This window comes from Podarcis muralis, chromosome 3 (genome assembly GCF_964188315.1).
Source record: "Podarcis muralis chromosome 3, rPodMur119.hap1.1, whole genome shotgun sequence".
Classification (NCBI taxonomy): Eukaryota; Metazoa; Chordata; class Lepidosauria; order Squamata; family Lacertidae; genus Podarcis; species Podarcis muralis.
In genome coordinates, this window is record NC_135657.1 from 118,852,880 (window position 1) to 118,880,152 (window position 27,273).

At 42.8% G+C, this 27,273-nt stretch overlaps 2 protein-coding genes across 4 annotated transcripts in view; one reads left to right on the forward strand and one right to left on the reverse strand.

Annotated features, from left to right (window-relative positions):
- Positions 1-1,825: 1,825 nt before the first annotated feature.
- On the reverse strand, positions 1,826-15,931 carry CCT4 (chaperonin containing TCP1 subunit 4). The gene is made up of 14 exons (XM_028721927.2): positions 15,675-15,931; positions 13,217-13,269; positions 12,067-12,156; positions 10,623-10,731; positions 9,388-9,530; positions 8,356-8,477; positions 8,134-8,266; positions 7,381-7,520; positions 6,803-6,899; positions 6,292-6,402; positions 4,345-4,475; positions 4,017-4,251; positions 2,274-2,387; positions 1,826-1,984 (listed from the first exon to the last, which is right to left on the reverse strand). Exons 1-14 carry the CDS (start codon positions 15,805-15,807, stop codon positions 1,970-1,972), a joined length of 1,626 nt encoding a protein of 541 aa, XP_028577760.2. The 5' UTR covers positions 15,808-15,931; the 3' UTR covers positions 1,826-1,969.
- A 2,490-nt stretch (positions 15,932-18,421) lies between these two features.
- Positions 18,422-27,273, forward strand: part of COMMD1 (copper metabolism domain containing 1) — a 64,625-nt gene continuing 55,773 nt past the window's right edge. The window contains exon 1 of one of the 3 annotated variants that reach the window (XM_077926570.1): positions 18,422-18,670. In XM_077926570.1, the coding sequence (XP_077782696.1) occupies positions 18,479-18,670 (192 nt within the window). In that variant the 5' untranslated portion in view covers positions 18,422-18,478. The remainder of the gene's footprint in view (positions 18,671-27,273) is intronic. The other 2 variants (XM_077926571.1, XM_028721921.2) reach the window with 2 other exon arrangements.

The following is a 27,273-nucleotide window of genomic DNA, read 5'->3' on the forward strand; positions in this document are numbered from 1 at the left end:
AACATCCTTCTTAAATTGTGATGCCCAGAATTGGACACAGTAGTCCAAGTGTGGTCTGACTAAGACAGAATAGAGTGATACTATTTCTTCCCTTGATCTGAACCCTATTGAAATTCATTTTGTTAGCTTGTGCCCAGTTCTCCAATCTGTTATGGTCATTTTGAATTTGATTCTGTCTTCTGTGCTACCCCTCCCAGTTTGGTGTTATCTGAAAATTTGATGAGCATCCCAATTCCTTCATCCAAGTCATTTATAAAGACGTTGAATAACAACAGGCCCAGGACAGAACCCTGCTGTACCCCATTTGTGACTTTTTTCCAGGATGACAAGGAACCATGAATCTCTCTGGGTTTGGTGAGTCTACCAGCTACAAATCCACCTAACAGTTACCTCATTCAACCCACATTTTCCAGGTTCCTTACGAGACTATTATGGGGAACTTTGTCAAAAGCCTTAATAAAATCAAGATACACTATGTCCGCAGCATTCCCCTGATCCACCAAGTTTGTAATTCCATCAAATAAAGAAATCAGATTGGTCTTGCATGACTTACTTTTGAGAAACCTATTCTGGGTTTTAGTAATCACAGCATCCTTTTCCAAATGCTCACAGACTGACTGTTCATCTGTTCTACGGCCTTCCCTATTATCGATGTCAAGTTCACTGGTCAGCAGTTACCTGGGTCTTCCTTTCCCTTTTTGAAGATGGGGACATTTGCCCGCCTCCAGTGTGTAGGGGGTCTCACCTGTTCTCCAATAATTCTCAAAGATAATAGACAAAGGCTCTGAAATTACATCCACGAGCTCCTTTAGTACCATTGGATGCAGTTCATCAGGCCCTGGAGGTCTGAATTCATTTAAAATAGCTATGTGTTCCCTTACTACCTCTTTTCCTATCTTGAGCTGCAGCTCCCTCCTTACATCATTTATTCTGTCATCACCAGGTTGGGCAGCATCACTTTTATTTTGGGTGAAGACAGAGGCAAAGTAAGTATTGAGTAGTTCCACTTTTTCTCTGTCACCCAATAGCATTGCTTGTTCTTACTTACTTCAGGCATAGCCAAATAAACTTTTTACAACAGCTCTCTATAAATTTCAAGATCTATTGCCTTATTGGGTTTCTATTGATGAAATACATTATCAGGGGCAAATCTCCATTCATTCTATGCTGTACAACTATATTGTTACCCAAGTTGAAGAGAGCACTGGATGATAGAGAAGATGTATGGTTACTGCCCTTGAACTGACTTAGCTAACCATGTCTACTTAACTGAAAAGTAGCAATTGCATTGAAAATGGACAATACTGCAAGAGACCTTTCAGAAAATATGCACCTCAGCTTATTGTACTGGTAAGTATGGTTTAACAGCGGTCCTCTGAACCAGCACCGAATTAATGCAAAGTCTTGAGGCACCTTAGAAGACTGACCTAGATTTATGGTACAAGGGCTCCTGTCACCAGCAGCATGAACTGATGTAACTTCTGACACCATTCATTTTAGGCGTTTCATTAAAGCTGAAATGAAAACATGTTTTCTCAGCTGAAGCAAAGATGTGGAATTACAGACAGACGAGAAACACAAATTACTTCCATCCTTATCCAGAAAACCCTTTGGCTTGTCTTCTGTTAAGTTTGACTTTGAGTTTGAAGCTACCATGGCTTACTGCTAGCATAACTATAAACCTTTTTAAGTGACTGATCAGTTGAAATCAAGAGTGGCAACTTTGGTTTCTGTGGCAATACTGGTTTTAACTCTAACAGCATCAATTGTTGTAAACTGCGGGGGGCGTGCTTTGTTTAGCTATAAAGACATAGTAAACAAGATATGCCTTGAGAATTTAAGGTTTTATTAATTTAAGTTGACAAGTATACATGAAATGTAACTGGGAGTTATGCAACGTCCAATGAAGGAACTGCATTCCAAACTTGCGACACTGTGCTGAGCTGCACAGTCTGTTTCTTTAGTCATCTCATCGAGTATTCACCTGCAAAGAGAAACAGAATGGTATGGAATGATACTTTTAACCATTACCTTCAAATGTCTCTGCATCACCAACATTCTTTTGTATCACTGTTTGCATCCAGCATTAATCTACACTTTCACTAAGTTATTTGTCTCTTTAAATTTGAACAGCAACTTTCATCATTTAGTTACAAATGCAGCATGTTAACTTGCAGATTCACATTGTGATATAATAGGAATTGTCATTTAACATTTGCTAACTGCTATGAAATATCCATTTGCAAGAATGTTAGCCTTTAAGTGTAACTTACCACATCATCAATCTTAAGAATACTGCGGACTGTCTCTGTCGCTAGGGTCAGAGCACTGATGGAAACCAACAGAGGCTGGACCACCAATTCTTCCAGGATATTGGAAATTCCACCCTACAAATTAAGAATGGAAACCTCAGTTTATAAACAAATTACCAGCATAAATTACATGAAATTATGTATCTCAACATTTTCATTCTGGAGCAATGCACCTCTGTCTCATCAGGTGGCCAATCAACTCACATAACCATATTCACATCCAAGTTTAAAAGTGTTTTTGAGCATGCTGTACATGATCTCAGCTTGTAGGAAAGAACAAATATTCTTGTGCTGTAAGTATATGAGGCACTGATGGCATGCAGCCAAGGAATATATGTAATTATACTAATTCTAGTTGAAATAGCCTTAAAATAATCAAATATTTTATAGTGCTGACTATGTTAATCTTTACCATTTTTAATAAAACCGCAATAAGCTGTGCAATCAAGTGTTATATATAATTATTTTTGTAACACCAGTAAAATGTCATAATAATAAGAAGACGACGACTTATCAGTTGTTACATAGTAGGTTTCCATCAAAGATGAAATTTCACAACATGAAAATAAAAGCAAGCCACTTTTTCTGTTGCTTAACTCTGGGCAATAAAAGGTCACTTTTGATGGATCTACAGAGCCAAATATTTAATTCTTGGTTCCTTGGATCAGTAAGCCACAACAATCAATTATCTCTAGGTACATTCCACTATCAAGCTTCAAAAACCACACTTGACATTTTTCAAACATAAGCAAAGTGAAGTTCCAATGAGTAGCTCTTGCATTTAAGATAAAGTTTTATATTTTGGAACCAACTGGACCAAGATCCGTGTTGAATGAATCCATCTGAGTCTATGTTTAAGTTCCAACTGGACCCTGTATCACTAGATTTGTTTTTATGATACCATTTTGCCATTTTATGTTAATTTGTATTGCTTGTACACCACTTAGAATTTTTAAAAATATTATACTCAGAAATAAACAAAATAAAAATACGTTTAGCAACTGTCACAGCTGAACAGCAAAATAGGCTTGAGAATGCAAGTGAATTTTATGTCAATGCTGTTTTTATGAAACTGAATATATTAACTGGGGTCAACATTTCGTCTCTGGTTTTTGATGAATCAATACCATGTAACTAGAATGCAACCCAAGAGATTCCTCTATTGTATTCCTTTGCAGAGGCTGCCAATTATTATTGAAAATACACTTAGTAGTAGTATTCTACGCACCTGACTGGGTTGCCCCAGCCACTGCAACAAAATGTTGCAGTGCAGGCAACTGCTGTTCATGAGTCCAGCTACTTCAAACCTCGTTTTCTATTCAACCAGCCAAACCACCCCAGCCACCAGTCAGCATTTTGTGGTCACTAATCAAGTTCAATCTTAATCAGGCTGTTTCTAGGGAGGGCCCCCCCGCCCAATTTTTTTTGCCTTTAAATATATCCTGTACCTCAGCGATCCTTTTGATATCTCTCTGTTCTGCACAGATGGTACCATTTTGGCTACATGTAAAATTACACTCACAGGCGGAACACCAGAAATAAAGAAAACAAATACATGATATTTTGACTGTTCCTTTGAGTTATGCATAATGCGGTGAGCAGCATACAATAAACTACATAATAAACTCCAATATAAAAAACAAAATTCTATGGCGTAATATACAATAATATGTATTTGTTTTGTCTCACCACTTTGCCCCTTACCTTTCTGACATTAATTCCTGCAGTTCTCTCGCCTTGTGCATGTCTGTTTCTCAACTCAGTCACAGTAGAAATAGGATTAAGGCCTGCATTTTCAGCCAGGGTGGATGGAATTATTTCCAAGGCCTCTCCATAAGCACGTACACAATAAGACTCCATGCCACTCAAGGTGCGAGAATATTCATCCAAGCGCAAGGCCAACTCTATTTCTGGTGCTCCACCACCTGCAATCAGGGCTCTGAAATTAGAATTTTGCAGTTTGAAAATGTTAACAAAAGGCATTTGTAAAGCTGAATGGTGACTTTACTGGTCTATAAGTCTTATACATTACCTTTTCTTTACCAAACAGCGTATGACACACAAAGCATCGTGAATTGAACGTTCAGCTTCTTCAATTACTAGTTTGTTGGAGCCACGGACCACAATTGTTACTGTTTTTCCAGGGCTAGCACACCCTGTAATCTGCAGGACAAAAACAGTGTCACTACAATATTTAGAGAATTAGCAGCACTGCTCCTATGGACCCCCCGCCCCACCCAAAGAGTCAATGAAGCACCCCCAAAGGCCATTCTAGATCTGAATGAGCAGAAAGAATTGACTCCAATATCCGGACAATCCCAATGGAGATGAATAAAGTTCTTAATCAGATGGAAAGAAGATAACAACCATGCATGTCCATCAAACTACCTAAAATACTGTGATGCCTGCTTGGGGCTGCTCTTCACATTGTTGGAAGCTTCAACCGGTGAGAAATGTAGCAGTCTACTCCGTTATAGGGCTGTATCAGCAGACGCATATTACCCCGGTGTTTCATTAATGGTCTGCTGTAGAGGCTAACTATGTTATAAGAGGCTTGGCCCATCACAAATTAGAGATGACTGTCTTCCCTGAGTCCTGCTATAATCTCCTGGTACCAATAAAGGGTGGACTATCTTTTTGCCAGGTAAAGATGAGAGCCTCAATGAACAATTTTCACAGTAGTCCAGAAGTTATGAAAATACCCCACAGTAAAGCTTCATCAGAATTTCTTTTGGGAATCAGCACTATGATAGAGGAATCATTAACTCTAAGGTGATGAGGTTACATTCTGTGTGGAATGTTGCGTTTCACACACGCTACTATTAGTGTTACTATTAGCATACACAGTCGTACCTCAGAAGTCGAACAGAATCCATTCCGCAAGTCTGTTCAAATTCCAAATCATTAGGAAACCAAGGCGCGGCTTCTGATTGGCTGCAGGAAGGTCCTGCAGCCAACTGGAAGTTGCGGAACCCATGTCAGACTTTCGGGTTCCAAAGAACGTTTGCAAACCGGAACAATCACTTCCAGGTTTGCGGTATTCAAGAACCAAAACATTCGACTCACAAGGCATTCGACTTCTGAGGTACAACTGTAACTTGGGACCAGTTTACCTACGAGATTGCCTTACCAAACATGTGCCCACTTGACAACTTCAATCGGTGGAACTGGCACTACTACAGGTTCCACATAACACCCCTTACACATTTGTAAGAACTCAATAGTTTAGTGTGGAACTCCCTGCCTATTTATATCAAACAATAGATAGACTTCCAAGGTACAACTGTACAGTGAAAGTGTAACAGAATCCATTCCAGAAGTCCATTCGACTTCCAAAACGTTCGAAAACCAAATCACGGCTTCTGATTGGCTGCCGGAAGCCGTGGAAGCCCTGTTGGACATTTGGGTTCCAAAAAAAGTTCGCAAACAGGAACAATCACTTCTGCATTTGCAGCGTTCAGGAGCCAAAACATCAGAGTTCCAGGGCGTTCGGGATCCAAGGTACGACTGTATTTGTTTTGGGCTCTGTTAAAGACATTCCTGTTTATACAAGCCTAACCAAATGCTTGGTAATGATATGAATTGTAATCTAGTTTTTTAACTTTTTGTATGTTTTAATGCAGGTGGTCCAACACACAGCCCTGGGGCCATCTGCCACCCTTGAGGCCTTTCTGGCGGTTCCCTGCAACATTTGACCCCCTCTCCATCTCACTTTCCCGAAGCTGAGTAAGCAAGGCACTGGGCTTTGGGAAGGAGGCAGGAGGGCTCTGACAGGGACCTAGAGTATGAAAAGTTGGGCCTCCCTGTTCTAATGTATTGTATTTTTTAAAATCCTGATTTTATGTTTTTATCTTTTTGTAAACCGTTTTAAGGTTTTTACAATCAAGCAATGTATACATTTTATAAAAATGACATGAAAATTACTTCCTCAAGTGTCATAAAGAAGCAAGCTAAATAGCTAAACAGGAGTTCTGCTTACCTTTACTAGCTTTCCAGATCCATTTAAATTGACCTCTTCTGCCAGTTCAGCAGATCCCAGCATATCCCCAGTAAACTGATCAATATGAGCAACTGGCTTGGTTCCAATGGTCTTTTCAAAAATAAATCAACACAAGGACCATAGATTAAAAAGGTATGATATAGTTCAATATGCTATACTTTATACTCAGGCTGCAATCCTATATCCACTTACCCGGGAAGAAGTCCCATTAAATTTGGTGGGACTTACTTCCGACCACTCATATATAAGCTTGAAGTAAGGCAGTTTACAGCTGCATCTTTATAAGCAAGATGACACATTACTATCTCCTTGGGAAGAAGTGAGACTAATAGAGCCTACTAATTCTTTCACATATTGTTTCCTCCCACAGCCTACATACCAAGTGTGTAACAAATTCCAAAGCAGCGCCAATCAGTATTATGACCAATTTCAATTACTTTTTGAATCAAATATTCACCTACAGCAGAACTAGTTAACAGCTCCTCCTTACCTTACATATAAACTCAATGTCTTCTCTTTCAATATCTTTAATCACCATTATCTTCATTTTGTTCAAGAAATGTAGAGCTAGATCACTTAGAGCATCCCTGAAATCAACACAATGAATGAGCTAGAAAATCAACCAGACTCACAGCAGCATTATTAGTGATGGGCAAGCTGCTCTGATCAGACTCAGAATTTCCCAAGACTCAGAACACACCTTTATGTATCCTGGGCCCAACTGGATGTCATGAAGTGCATCATTGGTTTGAAGCTTTTCCTAAATCTCTCCAAAAGGCCTACAAGCCCTCTCCCTCTCTCCTCCCCACTTTACTCAAATTGAGTCACCTAACATAATAGGTAGTTGGACTAAACATTCAACCACATGTGTGTGGGTGAAATCTGACAGTTGGTCAGAGCCTCAAATGTGGCTGAATGTCTGGTCCACTGGCCAGATTCTGTTGTCTGCCCCTGGTTTAAGGAATACGTTTCAGAGCAAGTCTCTTAAACTTTATCACACCGTGAACAATTTTAATCCCGAATATCATTCAGTCTTTGACAGCAAGCACATTACTGGAATAAACATACCGCAGAATAGATTTCTGAATGAGCAGCACATTGCATCCTGTCTTCTTAATTTGCTTAACTAAATTGAGAATGTAAGCTCTCTCTTCACGCAAGACTCTGTCCATTTGAGTGTAGTCAGAAACAACGATTTGGTTATCCATCTAACAGGAGAAGAAGCATAACAAAGCTTAACTAAGCATCTAAATCAGAGATAAGACATCGTGGTACAACTCCATTCCTTACTATTGGCCATGCTGCCTGGGACTGATGGCAGTTGGAACCAGCATGCTGGCTACCCTTAATCAAAATTTCTATATGTAGTATAGTAATATATAACTCACTGTCTACAATCAAAGCATTCAGTTGCAACCTAAGCAGTTGCAAGCTTAAGCTTAGTTTATAGAAGAATATGCCACTGATGACTATTTCTTTTATGCTAATACCTCTTTTTCAGGCTTAAACTGAAGAGATATAGGCAGTTCAGTAGTGGGCCAGTAGTTCCTGCTGATTCTTAACAGGAAACCTTAACAAAGATTTTGACTGTTAAAAACAAGAGTGCTTAATATCTGATATGCTGTTGGACCACATAAAATCTATGTAAGCAACTGATCATACAAGTCAGCCCACCCATATTTTATGTTTTTGACATGTAATTCTATTCAGAAAGTAAAATAATGTACTGTTAGCATACTTAGAATTTTTAAGAAGTTGCAATCAATGTGTAAAAATAGCTGATAATGATGCAGACATAACAAATTAAGCAAAGCAACTTACATCTGTCTTTGGAGCTGACAAGCAGAATTGAATGAGACCTATCTTAGCTTTTTCAACTCTGGTTATACCACCATTGGTCACTTTCTGGGTGAGGACCAGCCCTTCAACCAATTCACAGTCATCAATTGTTCCTCTAGAAAGAAGTATTGAAAGAGTAAGCTAGCACAATAATAATTAAAAATAAACAGGTAACAGAATTTGTATTTTGAGATTACTACTTACCCAAGCTTTTTAACAATTTTGATGTCTCGAAGATCCACACTGCTAGCTGTATTTGGATCTATCACCTTCATCACAGCTTCCACACTCATTGGAGAAAGCAAACTAGAATACTGTGATACAACCTGCAGGGATTTAGTGAAGACCCACATTTTACTTGGGGGGTTTTCATTGGTTATGCACATTTCCATAAGAACTTCCACCAACGGATCTGAATTTCAATCTACCTAACAGTTACATTACATTAAACAAACGGAGATCAACAGTTTATATTGTTTCTTTGTAGGACTCATAACAGTAAGTAATTGGCATGCTGTTTTCTTAATTTTTCTTTTCTTATTTAAGATAGAACCAGAGAGCAGTACAGAGGTTGCAATTCCCATTCTGAATCTCTAAGTAAATCTCTGACTCAGCAATACAATTTTAGTGGTGAAGTTAAAGAGCAGCAGGGCAAGATCTAAGGGGAAAGAATACGCAGTTGCAAAGGCGGAATTTTCACTATTAAAAGGCAACATTGCAAGTAAATAATGATGCCACACACATTCAAAGGATCCTGCAGAGGGTGCACCTCTCTTTAAATGCTAGCAAGCAGGATCAGAACACCACTGAGAGCCAGTGTGGTGTAGTGGTTAAGAGCGGTAGTCTCGTAATCTGGGGAACCGGGTTTGCGTCTCCGCTCCTCCACATGCAGCTGCTGGGTGACCTTGGGCCAGCCACACTTCTCTGAAGTCTCTCAGCCCCACTCACCTCACAGAGTGTTTGTTGTGGGGGAGGAAGGGAAAGGAGAATGTTAGCCGCTTCGAGACTCCTTAAAGGGAGTGAAAGGCGGGATATCAAATCCAAACTCCTCTTCTTCACCATAAAACATTCCTCTCAAGAAATGTCTGGCAATTCTAAGTAATTGAAGCATTCCTAATATTACTGTAAGGAGGGTCCAAACTTTGGTCTCAATTATTAGTTAATACAGTTGCATGCAATTTATATTTAAAGCACGAGCTAGACATGCTGTAACCACGTATGTCACAAGTTACCCACCTTTGAGTTCAGTGCAGTAGCTGCATTGTTAAGTAGGGTTTCTCTGTCACTCAGCTCAACAGGCTGCCCCATGCTGGTCAAGATCTCAGTACCTTTATCCAAAGCCTTCTGGAATGACTCAGAGATGATTGTGGGATGAATTCCTAGAAAACCGTTTGATTTAAGTTTATTCAACAACACTTAAAGACAAGTCTTTGGGGGGTGAAGTCTCCAGTTGAATTAGCATATAAAATATGCTTTGCAATATTGCACATTAATATAGCTCACATCCACTTATTGCCCTTAATCCTGAATATTAAACTGGTTGACAAATGAACTCTAGCAATAGAATTCCAAACCTTCCATTGCCTTGACTAAAAGAAAACACTAATCATCCATTTTAGCTGGACCCCACCCCCATTATTTTAGAGAAAACACAATGCATGAAAGAACACTTTAGGCCCATCATAAAAACGATTGTTTCTTTTTCTGATTAAGATCCAATTCCTTCCAAAAAAACAACAACCCCAAAACCCTAATAAAATTATAATAAAGTTTTCTGGAATATTTTCCTTCACCATATCTATCATCATCTATCATCATCATTATTATTACTACCCTCCAAAAACTTTGTATCACTGAACATATACACAAAAATCCATTCGGGGGAGATATGTTGCAATTACCACAGGTACTTAATAGTGCCAATACAAAAATTTAGATACATCCAATAGTCATATCATGTCAGGAGTAGGGCTGGGCAATATTTGATTTTCAACATGCCGATATATCACCAGCTAAACATTGTGATACACTGATATATCATAATGTCAGAAATAAGAATGGAGCCATGTAGAGGCACTGGCTGGCTTCACCCCCCCCCCCCCACGCTGTGATTTTTACATGGCGCGCGCGCGCGCGCACACACACACACACACACACACACACAATGATTCACAATATATTGCCAGGTTAAAAACTGTGAAACTGATATCATGATATGGACTTCAAACTGGCTTTGGATGATATATCAATGTATCCAAAAAATAGTAAGTCCAAAACAGACAACCACCTTTCCCCTTTCCTCCCACAGACCCACTAGTACACATACTTTGGGAAAAGAAAACACGTATGCTATACTTAGGACTACACAGGTGTTTATATCTTCAGTTTTCTCTTTCAATTTCATCCTTTTGAATCTCCATTTATTTCATATGCCAAAATTACCTATGTATATTTTTAAAAGTGAAACCTACCTTTCTGAAGGAGTCTGGAACAAGCATCTAGCAGAGCTCCGGCAATGACAACAACAGAAGTAGTGCCATCCCCAGCTTCAATATCTTGCGCTTTGGATAACTCCACCAGCTGTGTGTTGCCAAATGTTAAAAAATTATTATTATTTGCCCTAAATTGCAAGAAAAAATGCAAGAACAAAAAATAATATTCTGTGATTAACAGTATACTGAATATGCTGCAAAACCTCACTGCAGTAACTCCGGGAAAGTATTAATCCAGTTGAGATCAGTGCTGCTCCCAAACGCAGCAGATCTAGCTTACCACATTTTGAGGAAATTGAAGTTAATACGTATTAGCATCTAATGAAATCTCTCAACCAGTGCTACAAACTGAGATATGAAAGCTAGGAGCTAAATGGCACCATAAAACTAAGTTATGGGTGCAACAACGGAATGTCTAGGTGCTGTTTTTATAACAAGAATGCAAAGCTGAAAATGAATGAACTGCAGCTAAAATATTGTGCGCATTTTCCACATGGTTTAGTCCTTCCCCTGCGCACCCCCTAATATTCTTAAGAGGGTCTCTTCTACGGGCTTCAGAGAGTAGCTGGAAGTGGGGAGGCAGAAAAGGGTCCTCCTTTTTTTCCACTCTGCAGTTTTAATCTGAAATCTTAGGCGCAGTACTGCCCCAGAGCTCAGAAACTGCTCACGCTAATGAAATTCCCTGTCACAAAATGCACTTAGAACAATGGGAGTTTTCAACACCACTCTCAACCCTATGTTAGACCATTAAGCCCAGAACATAAGATTACCTAACTACACCACTTGAAGGAATGTTTTTAAATATTGGTTATGGGTGATATCCAATGTCATACTCAAAGTAGACACAACTGCGTTTGATTTAGCTGTCACTAATCAATTATATGCTCTTCTTGCCAAGGGGCACTCTGGTCAAATACTGTAATAATTTAATTCATGCCACTCAGCCTGAAAATCCATTGCAACAATCTGTCACAATGAACATTAAATTTTAACTAGAATGTTCTGGCAACGGCCATTTGTCCATTGTTACTTGGAATGGTACACCAATAGCCCGAATTCAGGTTAAAAACAAAAACAAAAAAGGTTTATCAGGCTTATGTGGACCATAAGCATTTTACAATTACAGTAGTGGTTTTCTGTGGCACTTTTGCCAGTTGTTTCTTCGAGAGGGGCTGTGTAATGTCCCAGATTCCGCAAAAGGATCAACATTATGTGTACTGAATCATTGTAACAGTCCTGTATATTTCTTTTTTGGACAGATGCCGTCAGAAGGAAGAGCTCCACATATAGCTGCACAAAATTCTAGGCCCGATATTGTTTTCTACAAACAACTAAACAACAGCTAAAAATTTGGAGGATTGTATGTGTATGATTTGATGTCACCTTGGGGACTGACAGGAAATTTAATTTAAATATTACTTGCCATTTTGGCTGCAGGGTGAAGGACCTGCATCTGCTTCAGAATTGTTGCACCATCATTTGTGATTGTTACATCTCCTTTGCCATCTTGGATCTGAAAAAAACACAAGTGTTGTAGACCAACTCAAGAAAGAGAAAAACAAAACAGAGAGTGCCTGATTTTGTAAGGCACAATGTTCCAAATTACTACGCTAAAAGCCTTGGCTTGTACCAGCAGTGCCATCTGGCAGCAAAGATTGAGGGGGCTGTCTTATGCTACATGCACACAAGGCATGCTTGTGATGTTACATGTGCAACATGTGACATGCACTTATGACGCCATGAGAAGGCCAGGCGCTGCTGGGCACCCCGCAGTCGGGAGGCCAGGAACTGCACCAGAGCACCCCATACATTGGGGTGGCTGGGCCCACTCCCTGAAAATACTGAAGGGGCCCAAAAATTCTCAGCCCCTATGAGCCAGCACCTCTGGCTTGTGCTGAAGCTAAATGAATGTGTGAAAACTGGGACAGTAAGGAGGGCTTCTCCAGATGATCACAGTGATCTGGTCTGTTTGAAAAGGGCAAAGCTGGTTCATCAAGTATGACAGATACATGCCCTTCAACATCTAAGCACACCTACCTTGGAGCCTTGATTAGGCTATCACTCCCCAAACATGTTTAAAGGTGTAAATCTGTCATTTACATTTCACATGTTTATGGTGGGGGGAAATTGAAATATTTGCACCAATTACACAACTGCCGCAAGAAGCATTAGGTACCCTCTTTGCTATAAAGGTCAAGAAAAGTTTAATCCCACCTTACTCTTTTCCAGGTCCTCTTTATTCTTCAAGCCAAAGGATATGCCCTCCCTTTGCACTATTCAAAATCCTGAAGCATCTTGCCACCCAACAACCTCACTTTGTTTGCATTCTCAGCACAATCTCTTTATGTTTGTCTGCTTGTATAGTTAGTGCTAACCAAAATAATTAATTTCACTCAACATGGAACCTGCTCCATGACGATTTAATCATAAAGCCTTTTCCCCACACAACTGAAAAAGTTTATGAACAATAAATAACTTCACAGCAGCTTAGAAAATGGATTACGTAGAATTCATAAGCACCATTTAAAAATTTGCTACATGCACAATATGATAGGCATACACTCAAGACGTACCATTTTATCCATTCCCTTTGGTCCAAGGCTTGTCCTAACCGCATCTGCGACCGCTAAAATAAAAGTGAAAATATAAATTTTTATTTTCCAGCAAACATTGGAATGAACCAGGCAGCAACCATACATGGCAGATCCCTGAAGCTCTGATGCCCATCTAATTATTCTAAGTTGGTTCTGCTGGCTGCACAGGAAAGCCTAGCCATGGACACCACTAACTGATGGGATGGAGCTAGTAGAAATGCTACCCCATGCATTCCTTGGGCTCTGATCCCATTACAAATCTATCCCTGTCTGGAGCCAAACTCAGCCTAGACATGGGAGGTGATGGAGGATGGGACTGAAAGCACCACCACCTATGGGAATTTCCCTTCTCTCTGTGGACAAGAGGAGCTGTTCCCTGCAGCACTAAAAATGTGTTTGCTGACATCCTGAGGCATGTCAGGTTCCCAAACAACCTTATGATGCCCCCTAAATTTATTTTCGTCACTTATGTTTAGGTGCCTTTTGAAGTCTTCCAGGTGTCAACAGGCCTTTCCAGGTATGCATGCGCATTTTATGAGATTGGCCAGTTCTTTATGACTTTGTGATTGGTGAATTCTTCACAACTTTTTCTGCTTTTAGTCTTCTTACATTTATCCTGACTTTATGTTTGTTCTACACTGCTTAGATGTTTTCAATACAAGTTAACCCTGTCATCTCCAGCCCAATATGTGAAGGCACCATGGTGTCCATGAAAGCCTTCCTCAGTCCTCTGGGCTGTTACTATCTTACAATGACAACTCTCTTACACAAAATACAGGAATGCCTTTCATAAAAAGTGAAGCTTATTTCAGATCACTGTAATTCTATATTAGTATTTGGGGGGCCCACAGTCCACCAATATGTTCAATTAGATTTACTTTGCTCTGATAACCAAGATAAAGGTAAAGGTACCCCTGCCCGTACGGGCCAGTCTTGACAGACTCTGGGGTTGTGCGCCCATCTCACTCAAGAGGCCGGGGGCCAGCGCTGTCCGGAGACACTTCCGGGTCACGTGGCCAGCGTGACATCGCTGCTCTGGCGAGCCAGAGCCGCACACGGAAACGCAGTTTACCTTCCTGCTAGTAAGCGGTCCCTATTTATCTACTTGCACCCGGGGGTGCTTTCGAACTGCTAGGTTGGCAGGCGCTGGGACCGAGCAACGGGAGCGCACCCCGCCGCGGGGATTCGAACCGCTGACCTTTCGATCAGCAAGCCCTAGGCGCTGAGGCTTTTACCCACAGCGCCACCTGCGTCCCTTCTGATAACCAAGATACATACCTCCAATTTATTCATGATTGTTACAGCATTATCTATGTACATGGCACATGCAGTCTCAAACACTAAGGGAACAAGGGCCTGATTTCTGAGTAGGTATGCACATGAATGAGCAACACAGAAAGTGTCCGGTCCCCCCAATAGCTTTTATTCAGCAAGCTGTGTGTGCACTATTAATACTGTTTCATCTTTGGAGATCTTCCGGCTTTGTAGAAGAGATGCCCCCTTTCCTTTCCTCTTACACAGCAAAAGATTGACTTCAGCAATCTTCAGCATGGTTACCTTTGTGCTGATCCTAACACCATAACTTAGTTCTCAAACTTTCCTCTGGGTCACACTTTTAGAATAAACTGGCCACATCAAGTTTTTTGTTGATAAGAAATGCATTGGAAAACAAAAAGACACAACTGCTATCAGTGCTTGATTTATAACACAGAACACAACCCCTTTATAATAGGAGCATGAGACATCCAGAAAGTATGAAACAATGCAGAACATGAATCATTCCCAAAATACTGATCTGGTTGGCAACTGTGAGAATAGGATGCAAGATTAGATGGGCTATTGATCCAGCGAGGGTCATAATAATAATAATAATAATAATAATAATAAAATTAAATGTATATACCACCTTTCATCCAAAGTTTCACAGCACAATATTTAATCAGTATGTACAAGTGGTACATTTGTAGCTGAAAAATAGATAACTTGCATCACAATGTAGTTCTGCAAAATCACTGTCTAGCATACTTGGTTATTATCCTACTACTGCCATCATCATTATTATTAATTAAATTTGTATACCGCCTTGCCTCCTGAAATCTCAGGGCGGCTCCCAGCTCAAAAAATGCAGAATACAAAGCACATAATAAAAGCAAGAAGAAAAACGAAACAAAGCAATAGCCCCCTATGTTATGTTCCCAAGCACGTTCAATGGATTCTGCACAGCGCCAATACCACACACGGCGCCACCTGCGAAGGAGGGAAGGGGAGCCGCTGCCCGGTCCCCGAGGGGTGGAGGGGCGACGGAGGGCGTGGCGCGGCCTATCAACCCCCCTCCCGGCCGCCTATCAGGAGACAATGGCGCCTTCCGCTCACCTCCCCCCCCCCCCGCGCGGCCTGGGGACAAGGGGCGCTTCCCCGGCCTGGGCCCCGACATTACCTTTCCCCGCCGAGATGTTGCTGAAGCGAATCTGGGTGGGCTTGTCCCTGTCCTGGTAGGAGCCGCGGCTCCCGCCGGAGCTGCGGCTCCTCGCGCCCACCAGGCCGCCCTTCGTGCCCGCATTCTCCGGCATGACTGACCCCGGATGCCCCTCTGGAGCCCCCGATGGAGATGGATTGCGCTGCCTCCCCCCGCCCGCCAAGCTCCGGCGCCAGCCCCAACCGATGCTCCCTCGCCGACCCGAAAGTTCCAGAAGGCGCCGGGGAAGAAAAGGGCCTTTCCCGCAGTCGCCGAGAATGACGTCATCCACAAAGGCTGTCTATCGCAAATGCCTTTCCTCCGCACCAAAAATAAATTATTACATATATTTTTTAAATGGCTTGCTGTGGTATAAATCTGGAGAAGAGAAGCAGGAGCACGTAAGAAAAGACACCTGGCAGAAGCCAAAAACATTTACAAACGGGAAAGAATAGGAACTGGCGAGTGCGATAGGCACCTACAGGCAGTGCTGTTCTGATTTCTGATCTCAGAGTGCAAAATGTAATATCGTTTATTTATTCATCAACTTTTTTTCCTTCTAACAGTCTGACAAAGACTTTGCTGTTCCAGAAGGCTTTTAATTATTGCTCTCTTGGTTTTATTTTAGTTACACTACTTCTGTTACTGATGTTTATTTGGTGTTTATCGGTTGTAATTTTTATTATTTTATTTATATGTCACCTGTAACTCCCAGGAGCTCAAGGTGGCATAAGCAGTTTTATTTTCCCAACAACCCATTGAGGTTAGGCTGAGAGACATCAGCTGGCCCATGGTTATCCAGTGATCTTCCTGGTTGAACAGGGATTTCAACCCTTATCTCCCAGATCCAACCACTACTCCACATTTTTATAATGGATCTGTTGTTCTTTATCACTTTGAACTCACTTTGTGAAAAAGGTAGATAGAAGTGTTTTAAATAAAACAAGTACAGATTTTGCCACCCTGTGATCCTCAGCTGAAGGGCAGTATATAAATTTAATCAAATAAACATATATATATAAAGCTTCACAATGCAGGAGACTACAGGTTCCTGATCTCAATGAATTTACAATCTGTAGACTTACTACTTTTACAACATAGCATATGAAACTGTCCTTAGATAAAGTAGTTAAGGTCAAACTCTGCAGATTGGAGCAGGTTGACACAAATACGAGATAAGACTGTCAAATGCAGATTTACCTGAACATATGCCCCACTGAAATTGGTGGGATTTCTGGGTAAACATTCACAGGACTGGGCTGTTACAATTCCAACTAATCATCCAAGTGCAGACAAAACATTTCAAAAGCAGCATATGTTACCAATAAAACATTTTCTCTAAGTAGTTTGGCAGGCGACAACACATTGTTCCACTGTTTCATGGGACAAAAAGGCAAGTTACTACCATAATGCAACAAGAGCAGCATGTGACCCTATCTGATTTGCTAATACACTGAATAATAGACTAGATATATAAATTAAATGTGACAAGAGAGAGCACCAGTATTTTCAGTGATAATAACAACATATCAGTGAAAAGGAGACAATTTCCTTTAAATATGGATCCCCAGAGATATTTCAACAATGTAGAGAGAGATTCATGTAAGTTTACATGGTTACAATGAGTTGTCTATTCCTTACAAACATACTTTGAATGGAAATAGATGTGTCAATAGATCTTTGAATGGAAATAGATCCACGAGTCAGTAAGAGTAGCTCAAAAGGAAATGTGTTCTCTACTGTATTTTTCAGATAGGGGGATCAATAAAATATGCCCTCTCCAGCGAAGGCCAGTTTAAGAGGGTTGCCTCATCTGGTCTTATAGGGAGGCCAGCTCAGCACCTAGCGAGAAAGTTATTGTAACCAGTGCTTTTGTCTGGGGGGACGCAGGGGTATGCATACCCCTAAATATTTTGTGAATCTAAGTTTGGCCTCATTGAGGGGCAGTATTTCAATGAGTAAGAAAATGAGAGTACAGTGGTCACTCAGATTACGTAACTCTGTGGATAGGTAATACGTATTTTTCCGCATTTTGCCGCTTGCGCATGTGCAGAAGCGGCGCCTCTGGTTACGGATTTTTGGGGGTGTGCATGGGCCCCTGGAACCAATTAAATCCATATCCAAAGGGTCCACTGTACCCCTAAATATTTTTTTACGAAAAAAGCACTGATTGTAACTATTAAATAGGATCACAGTGCAAAAATGAGGAAGAGAGCAAGGACCAGAGGGGCATGGGCTTCTTTGCTTAAGATGGAAATTGTGTTTCCCATGTGACCCTAGAGAGCATCACAAAGCCTTTCTCCTGGCCTTTTGCACATTACACCGAAGCCCTCCCCGTTCCCATGCACTGCGCGGCTGGTTGGCTTAAATAACGTCCTGTGTTTAAGCAACTTCCAGACATGCATTAAAAGGCCGTTATGTGTAGATGGAGGTTTCACCGACGACGCCCCACTGCCATGTCAATGGGAAACCTGCGTTGAAGACAACGCCTTCAGTGCTTTTTATTTATTTCATAAAATGAATGCAGCGCTTGATTGTAAAAAGAAAAAGAAAAAAACACTCTTAAAAAAAAAACAACCTGCAAGCTCAAACGTGAAAAAACAATGTTTCCGATGTTAACTAACAACGTGGTTTAATATTGTTCTGTTACCATTGTTATTACTACGGCGACCAGCAGGGGTCGCCACCGAGCTGGGCAGGATCGCCCCGCTCACGGCTTGGTTTGTCCCCGCCCGGCCGCCGTCCGAACCAATCTTCCTGGCTGCGGCCTAGTCCCCTCGGGAAAGATGGCGGCGGCAGCGGACCGTCCTCCCGCGGAGGCCGCCAAGCCCTTGCTGGGGCTGCTGAACGGCATCGCCCAGGCCACCTACTACGGCAACGCGGAGATCACGGAGGAGCTGCTGCGGGACCAGCTCTACCCGGAAACGGCGCCGCAGGAATTCCGAGCCTTGCTGGCCAAGACGACGGGCGTCGTCAAGGTAACGGGGGCGGGGCCGGCGGGCCAGGTAGAGCTGCCGGGCAGCCAATGGAGCGGCGCGGTGGGGGCGTCGGGGCGGGCGGAAGGCGGGGCGGCGCAGCGGAGCAGCCAATAGCTTCGAAAGAGGATTAGACGAATCAGGCCGGGTGGCCTAGTGGTTAGAGCATCAGACCAGGACCTGGGCGATCCGGGTTCAAATTCCCCCCTCACTGGGAGGGGGGTGTCCAGTAGCTCACTCTCAGCCTAACCTTCCTCAACAGGAGTTGAATAGGATTCAGAATGCAGCAGTTTGATTGGTCCTAGAACAATAGGATCCAGAATGCAGCAGTCTGATTGGTCCTGGAACAATAGGATCCAGAATGCAGCAGTCTGATTGGTCCTAGAACAATAGGATCCAGAATGCAGCAGTCTGATTGGTCCTAGAACAATAGGATCCAGAATGCAGCAGTCTGATTGGTCCTAGAACAATAGGATCCAGAATGCAGCAGTTTGATTGGTTCGCAGGAGCCACCCAATCCAGCCCCAGTTGGAAGGGAATCCGCAACCTGATTGGCCTACAGGTGAATCCCAGAATTAGCGAATTCTATACATTGTTTAAAATAATAATGTATATAAAGCAGACAGGTTGGGAAAATTTCCATTCCTCGCTACTATGAGCTGAATAAAGAGCATGAAATCCACTTGACTCCGAGTATATTTCAGGGTTGTTGTGGAGATAAAATGAGAACCTCCATGGAGAAAAAGTTGGGATATACATGCAGTGAATCAATTCACAGAGGAGACAGCGATATGGATGGGTCGGAAGCAGCAATGCTTCTGGATATCAGTTGCTGGAAACGTCACATGCTCGGATCCGGGTCTCTGGTTGCCCAGAGGCAACTGCTCAGCCACTTGGGAGACCAGGAGGCTGGGCTAGACCATTGGCCTGATCAGGATACAGTGGTACCTCTGGATGCGAACGCAATCTGCATCTGCGCATGTGCGAGCGGCGAAACCCAGAAGTAACGCGTTCTGTTACTTCTGGGTCGCCGTGGAGTGTAACCTGAAAACGCTCAACCCGAAGCTACTTCAACCTGAGGTATGAATGTACAGGGCTCTTCTTGGGTTCTCATGAAACACCATGTTAGGGTTGCCATGCGTCGGGAAATTTCCAGACATACCCAGATGGAAGTCGCTAAAATCCGGACGTATGGCAACCTTAAATGGCATTTCTTCAGCAATTTTCCTCAAAAAGTCACTGAAAACCTTCATTTCTTGTTGCAAATTTGCCAAAAAAGCTCAACAACTTTGCCCGGTCCTCAAACCCTAATGTGATTGAAAAGCCAGAGTTGGGAAATTTTCCTAGTTGCCTTTAAGTGGTGAGCATTACTCATAAAGCAAGTGCCATGTAAAAAATAACCCGGGGGGAGGCGCGGTTCCAGGTTGTGGGTGGCCTCTGGCAGCATGCCTCTAATTATTTATTACATTTATATTTCACATTTTTCTTTCAGGGAGCTCAAGGTGGTATACATGCTTCTCTCCCCATTTAATCCTCACAGCAACCCTGGGAGGTAGGCTTGCAGTGAAAGATGGTGCCTGGCCCAAGGTCACCCAGTGAGCTTTGTGGCCAGTGTGAATTTGAACCCTGGTCTCCCAGGTCATAGTCCAACACACTAACCATTGTTCTCCAGTTTAGCACAGGCCTCCCCACCAACTGCCAGGAGAGAGACGGGATGAGAAACTGGGCAAGGAGAGAGCAGGGCTCACCTCAGTCTGGGTGGCACAGAATGTAGAAACACATTATTATTTTTATTATATTTACATCCTTTTCCCCTGACAAGGACTCAAGGTGGCATACAGATAAAATAAGAGCAGCTGAAAACGGGGTGGGGGAGGCAAGGAATAATTAAAACAACAATTAAATTTTAATAGGATTACAACTACATGTATAAAATCTAGGAGATTTTTGTGAAGAGTGGGCCCCAAAGACCATGAAATGCAGGCCTATGCCCAAATATATGCAAACAGAAGCACTGTGATCATTCTCAACAGGAGCAATTGGCAAGAGTTTTTTTCTAAACTAGTTTTAACATCTCTGTTGGGACAGAGATCTCTGGTACCAACTGAGCCCTAAACTAGAATTAAAGATGCTGACAAATTTTTGATCAGCAATATAGCGTTGCAGTTTACCTTTGAAATTCTTTAGTTTGAAAAGCTTTTTCTTTTAGGTCATCCACAAAATATCCTGAGAGACTAAAACGTTTTACCACTTGTTTCTGAATGCTGTGATTTTTTTAACGTCAGATTTCTATGTTTATTTTGAATGCCAGATTTGTATCCCTTTGTTCATTTGTGCAGAAGCAATGGTGCATATTACTTCAGAGAATGAGCCCCTACTGCTGTAGCTGAGGGCATTTCTGCTGTGACCTCATTCAAAAGCAGGGACCTTTTTCATCCTGAGGGCCACATTCCCTTCCAGGCAATCTCTGTGGGGCCATGTGCTAAGGCAGGGAGGAGACTGCAAATGTATGTGATGCAACAAATGCGAATTTTACCTTTGTGCAGTAGGGTAGTTTCTACACACACACACACACACATGCTTCTCTAACCTCCATACGAGCAAGCAAGACTTATTTATTTGTTGTCTTTATATAGCTCATTTCAGGTGGACCTCACATATTGGTTTATGTAAGGTTATTATAACAGTAAGCATTGCTTTTTTAAAAAGTTACAGCTGAATGGAAAATGCAACTTCTTTGTTTAGAAAAAGTTCTTACTGCTTTTTCTCGCTCCCTTCAGGGCAAAGGGGTTCTTCAGAAGCCCCTGTGGTGGCCCTTAGGGTAGGGAGGGGCCCCTGGGGGCCGGATGGTGGCGATTCCCATCCTGAGCTATGCTTATTGTGAAGCAGTGCTACAGAGCAAAAACTTTCCATGAGGTAAAACAAAATTTGTTTCATAAAGTTCATTAGTAGCAATGAATGCATGCCAACTGCAAATAAATATCAGGCAGACTTGGTAGTTTCAGAGTGTTTAGCTTTGTTTACTCAACGGAAGAACAAGAAACATACAAAATTTGCTTACTCTCTAGCTAACCTTTTCCAATGCAAATTACTTTTAATTCATCTTCCCCCCCCCCCCCCGAAAAACCCACATCACTGTTGGGGAGGCAGGACAATTGTTTAAGATAATTTATTTTCATAAGTGTGCTTCAGGCTATGTGAAGGACGCAACTAGGACATTCTACCTCTGATGGGTGGATAGAAATTAACATACAGTGGTACCTCGGGTTACAGCTGCTTCAGGTTATATACGCTTCAGGTTACAGACTCCACTAACCCAGAAATGGTACCTTGGGTTAAGAACTTTGCTTCAGGATGAGAACAGAAATCGTGCTCCAGCGGTGTGGCAGCAGCAGGAGGCCCCATTAGCTAAAGTGGTGCTTCAGATTAAGAACAGTTTCAGGTTAAGAACAGACCTCCGGAACGAATTACGGTAAGTACTTAACCCAAGGTACCACTGTACTGTAATTCATTGTTAAATATTTTGCGAGTGATTTTACATTCTCTTCTGACGTTGCCAAATGGTAGGGGCCTTCTGATTTCTTCCCATTTATGTAATTTATTTCAGTTTACATGTCTGCACACATTATATTTTCTGTAGCGTTTTCTGTTTATTGTTACCTGTCTGTCCCTCTGGATGTTTCCAGTTTAATATGTGGCAATAAAAATTTCTTGGGTCTGGGTCTTCTCCGCCTCCCCACAAATGCATGTTGCTCACTCAATCCTTTTCTTTTTGTGTGCCTTCTTTGAGTCTTACCTTCGTTAACCCCACCTCCCATGACCTAGCAGTGTGTTTGCAAATATAGTTTCTGCAGTGACGTGCCTGACAGAAAATGAATAAAATATAATGATGCTGGAAAAAGTTCTGTGGTGTAGGAATGTATCGGCGCAAAAAGATTTAGTACTCTTGCAAGAAGAATTAGTAATACTGCATTTTAGGCCTGCAGAACACCTTTTTGGAATCATTTTCAGAAGAACATAAGAAGACCCACCAAGTTCAGCACTCTGCTCTCAGGGTGGCTGGCCAGAGGCCTCAGGGAAGCCCCCAAGCGGAGCATCAGCAAAATAAGCCCCTTTCCTGTGTGATCTGTAGCAACTGGTATTTCAGAGGCATTCCTTTTCATGAGGGTACTGCATTTGCTCACATAGTGATCTGATTTGCAGGTCACAGTAAACCCTAATTAAATTAAATGTGGTTTAATGTGAATGGGCAGCATGCTGGCGCACGCCGCTCCGAGGGCCACGCTTCTCGTCTCCTCTGCTCTTGTTTCTACCACGCCAGTGAAGAAACTCGCTAGAATCTGCCTTGTTACTGCCTATGAAGCTGGGCTCATGGTTTGTTTCCCCCAAACAAATGAGGAATGGTAAGCCAAGAAACAAACTTTGGCTTCTGCTTGCATTGTGTTTGGAGACAAACAAACCAGGAGCCTAGACTCTGGCTTGTTTCCTCTCCAACAGGGCAAAGTGAAAAGAGTGGACTTTGGAGCAGCATGCTGCCTATTTACATTAAACCTTACATTAAACAATAGTTCATTTTAATTATGGTGTAGAGTGACATGCAAACCCCACCAGTATTGGGCTATTGCATTCTCTTTCCACTTTAGATGCTGGCCATCTCATTGATGACCAGTCTGTTTACCATAGAAATTGTAACTGGAATAGTTGGTTGTCAAGCATTAATGTCTTGTGTATTTCAGACTGAAACTTCACATTCATCCGCAAAAACTATGGATGTATAGTCCAGTGTTTCCCAACCTTTTTTGGGCAAAGGCACACTTGTTTCATGAAAAAAATCTCGAGGCACACCACCATGCCAGATGGGGAAAGGTCACTTTTTACTTATGTAAAAAAAAAATAAAAAAATAGTAACAGCATAGAAGGTAATGGTTAGGCTAGCATCCCTCTTCCAAATATGCTAGGTTTTTATTTGCAGGGACTGTTCTACATGGGAAAGCATTCAGCACTGTCATTCTCCTATCTGAATTGGTACTATTCTGGGTCAACTTACTCTGCTGCATGTGTAGATGAAAATGGCACCAAGTGTGGGGGAGGGGGCAGAACAGGTTTCAGATACAGGATATTAAGCATACACGTACTTCAGATTGAACTGGTTGCTTGCTTTGCAAGTTTTCATTTCCCAAATGACTGCCTTGGCAAGCGCAATACCTACCAGGCTCAACGCCGGTCTCGCGCTGCCGCTTCCCGCGCTCTCAAGGACCCGGGAGGAGGAAGGCGTGAAGGCAATCCCGAAGGCGCGAAAACGTTATCAATTGCTTCTTCTTGTACAACTGCAGCCAGATCCTACCCGTATTTACTCTGGAGTAAGCCCTAGTTTGTTCACGGGGTTTTGCTCCCGCGTAAGTGTGCACGAGGGATGGCAGCCTTAAATATCGGGGAGACGCAGGAGTCGCCTGCGCTGCTGTAATTCCCCCTCCTTTTGGGGAGGGAGGCGCTGGGCTACTGTGTTTACTTGGAAGTCCCACGGAAGTTAATGCATTATTAGGCTACTACTGGCTTAAGCCGGTGCCCGCCTTCATCCCTAGGCGAGAGGCACAGAGTTCTGTTCCGCCTGGGCGCTGCCTCTTTAAACGAGCGCGTGGTTGAAGAAGGCGCTTGCCCAGCTCCCCTCTGCGCCTCGGAGGGCGGGTTTGAGCACGCGCAATGCGCCGCCCTCCCGCCCTGCGCCGCCGCCGTCTCGCGCTCCTCCCTTTTGCGCGCGCTGCCCCGCCGCCGCCCCATTGGCCGGGTCCTATCAGCTGATCCTGTGTTATTTCCTGTGTGTGTGTGTGAGGGGAGAATGGAGAGAGAAACCTTGGCACCACCACCGCGGAGCCGCCCCCGGCTCGACGCGGATCCTCGCCGCCGCCGCCGCCCCGCCTCTCGCCGCCCGACTCGCCCTCCTCCCTCCCACGGCACACCAGGCAACGTCTCGCGGCACACTAGTGTGCCGCGGAACACCAGTTGGGAAACACTGGTATAGTCTAGCCTTGAAAGTTGAAATTATTCCACTTGTTATCCGAAGTACTGTACACCATCCTTCTTACAGAAATAATTTAAGCAGAGGCTACTTCACTTTCTGCCTCTAGATGGCAATACAATATCAGCTTCAATTCAAATACTGGTAGATGGGTCATAGTTCTTGTTTTAAAATTCAGTATTTAAAATTCATGAATATGTATCGTTTCTTAGAACATACAAAATATATTATGCTGACTTCTGCAGCATTTTGTTATTCAACTCTGGTTGAATATTAAACAAGTTGCATAATTAATATGGAATCGTACTTAAACTATAACCGTTATGCAATATCATTGTATATTTTATTAAGTGCTTTTTTAGCCTGCCTTTTGATGATGAGAACTGCAAGGCGGGCTGCAATGAAACGAAGTTAATTGTTGAAAACAACAGTTTTTAACAGATTAAAACCACAGAGTTTGTGCAGTGCCGAAAGCCCACAGAAATAATGGGGGGGGGGGTCAATATGTAAATGTGATAGGCAGAGCACCCAGTGGCCATCATTCAGGAGGGCATTCCACAATCTAGATGCTGAAACTGAGAGGGCTGTATCCCTTGTGCCCGCTTCTGACTTGGATGGTGGGACGTAGAATAGAGTCTCAAGGCAGGCAGGCTAGTCCTTCAGATAGCGAAATCATAGAATTGCAGAATTGGAAGGAACCCCCAGGGTCATGTAGTCCAACCCCCTGCAGCGCAGGAATCTCAGCTAAAGCATCCAGGACATATGACCACCCACCCTCTGCTTTAATCATCCATCCATCCTCCAACGAAGGAGAGTTCACAACCTTCTGAGGGAGTACGTTCCACAGTCAAACAATGTTTGCCGTCAGAAAGTTCTTCCTGGTATTTAGTCAGAATCTCCTTTCTTGTAACTTGAAACCATTGGGTTTGGTTTCATTGGTTTGAGTCCTACCCTCTGGAGTAGGAGGAAACAAGCTTGCTCCAGCTTCCATGTGACAGCCCTTAAGATGTTTGAAGATGGCTATCATATCTCATCTCTCCTCTTTTCCAGGCTAAACATACCCAGCTTCTTCAACCATTCCTCATAAGGCTTGGTTTTCAGATCCTTGATCATCTTGGTTGCCCTCCTCTGCACACCTTCCAGCTTGTCAACATCCTTCTTAAACTGTGGTGCCCAGAATTGGACACAGTATTCCAGGTGTGGTCTGACCAAGGCAGAATAGAGTGGTATTATTACTTCCCTTGATCTGAACACTATACTTCTGTTGATGCAGCCTAGAATAGCATTTGTTTTTTTGCTGTTGACTCATGTTAATAAGCTTGTGGTCTACTAAGACCCCAAGATCCTTTTCTCGTATACTACTGGGAAGCCAGGTGTCCCCCATCTTATATTTGTGCAGCTGGTTCTTTCTGCATAAGTGTAGAACTTTCCATTTGTCCCTGTTGAATTAATTTCATTGTTTACAACCTTTACAGTTTTAATCAGCATTTTGAATTAATCCTGGATGCAAATAGTTAGCTAAAAAGATGAAACCAACTGGTGTTGCATGTCCCACACAGCAGACTCTAGCTAATAATACAGCTTCTGCACTTTGAGCAAGTCAGAAATTACAGGTGCTTTTGAATGACAGCCTATGAGAGCTGGAGATTAATGACTTTGGTTAGGTCCATTCCCAGTCGTTGCCCCTGAGAGGGTTATAACTTAGAAACTGTTTACAGACATCCTGGTTACTGATGACCTCTGAACACCCAGAAATGCCAGATCTAGGAGAACTTTCGACCTGCAAGCCTAATTGTAGGGGAAGTGCAATCGCATCCAAAGCAGGCCATACAATTCTCTCAAAACCATGCATATATTTTAATGTCCCAAGCCCATTAGGAAGCAAAACACGCTGATGTCAAGAGAATGCACTTTCATGTTAAGTGTATTTAATAGTGTAGCTTAACAGAGCAACCCAAGCCCTCCTTAAGCTGGGCTGCTGAGGTTAGGCAGAGGTGTTGCTCTTCCAAGCTAAGATGCCCTCCAAAAATTACATGGGCGAGCAGGAGGCCTCCTGGGGCATTCCAAGGGAGGAGGCGAGACTGAGCCACTGTGCAACGGCATCGGGGCCGGATTTAGGCTTGATGAGGCCCTAGGCTTCTGAAGGTAATGGGGCCCTTTATATGTCCAGCTGTCCTTTGTCAACAACAAATTGTCGCTGTTTTTTGTGTTGAATGTATGCTATATGGTAATTTATGGACCTAATAGGTATCTCAGATGCGTGTGGCACTGTGGTCTAAACCACAGAGCCTAGGGCTTGCCAATCAGAAGGTTGGTAGTTCGAATCCCTATGACGGGGTGAGCTCCTGTTGCTCGGTCCCTGCTCCTGCCCACCTAGCAGTTCAAAAGCATATCAAAGTACAAGTAGAGGTACCGCTGGAGCGGGAAGGTAAATGGTGTTTCCGTGCGCTGCTCTGGTACGCCAGAAGCAGCTTAGTCATGCTGGACACCTGACCCAGAAACTGTCTGTGGCCAAACTCTGGCTCCCTCGGCCTATAAAGCAAGATGAGTGCGCAACCCCAGAGTCATCCACGACTGGACCTAACGTCAG

What these genes read in the sequence shown, in the direction of transcription:
- CCT4 (XM_028721927.2), bottom strand. Translation starts at nt 15,807, where the DNA reads ATGCCGGAGAATGCGGGCACGAAGGGCGGCCTGGTGGGCGCGAGGAGC. An exon ending in ACATTGAGTTTATATGTAAG is followed by an intron (nt 6,403 to 6,802) that starts GTAAGGAGGAGC and finishes ATTTTTGAAAAG; the next exon opens with ACCATTGGAACCAAGCCAGT. An exon ending in CAGGAATTAATGTCAGAAAG is followed by an intron (nt 2,388 to 4,016) that starts GTAAGGGGCAAA and finishes CTTAATTTGTAG; the next exon opens with GGTGGAATTTCCAATATCCT.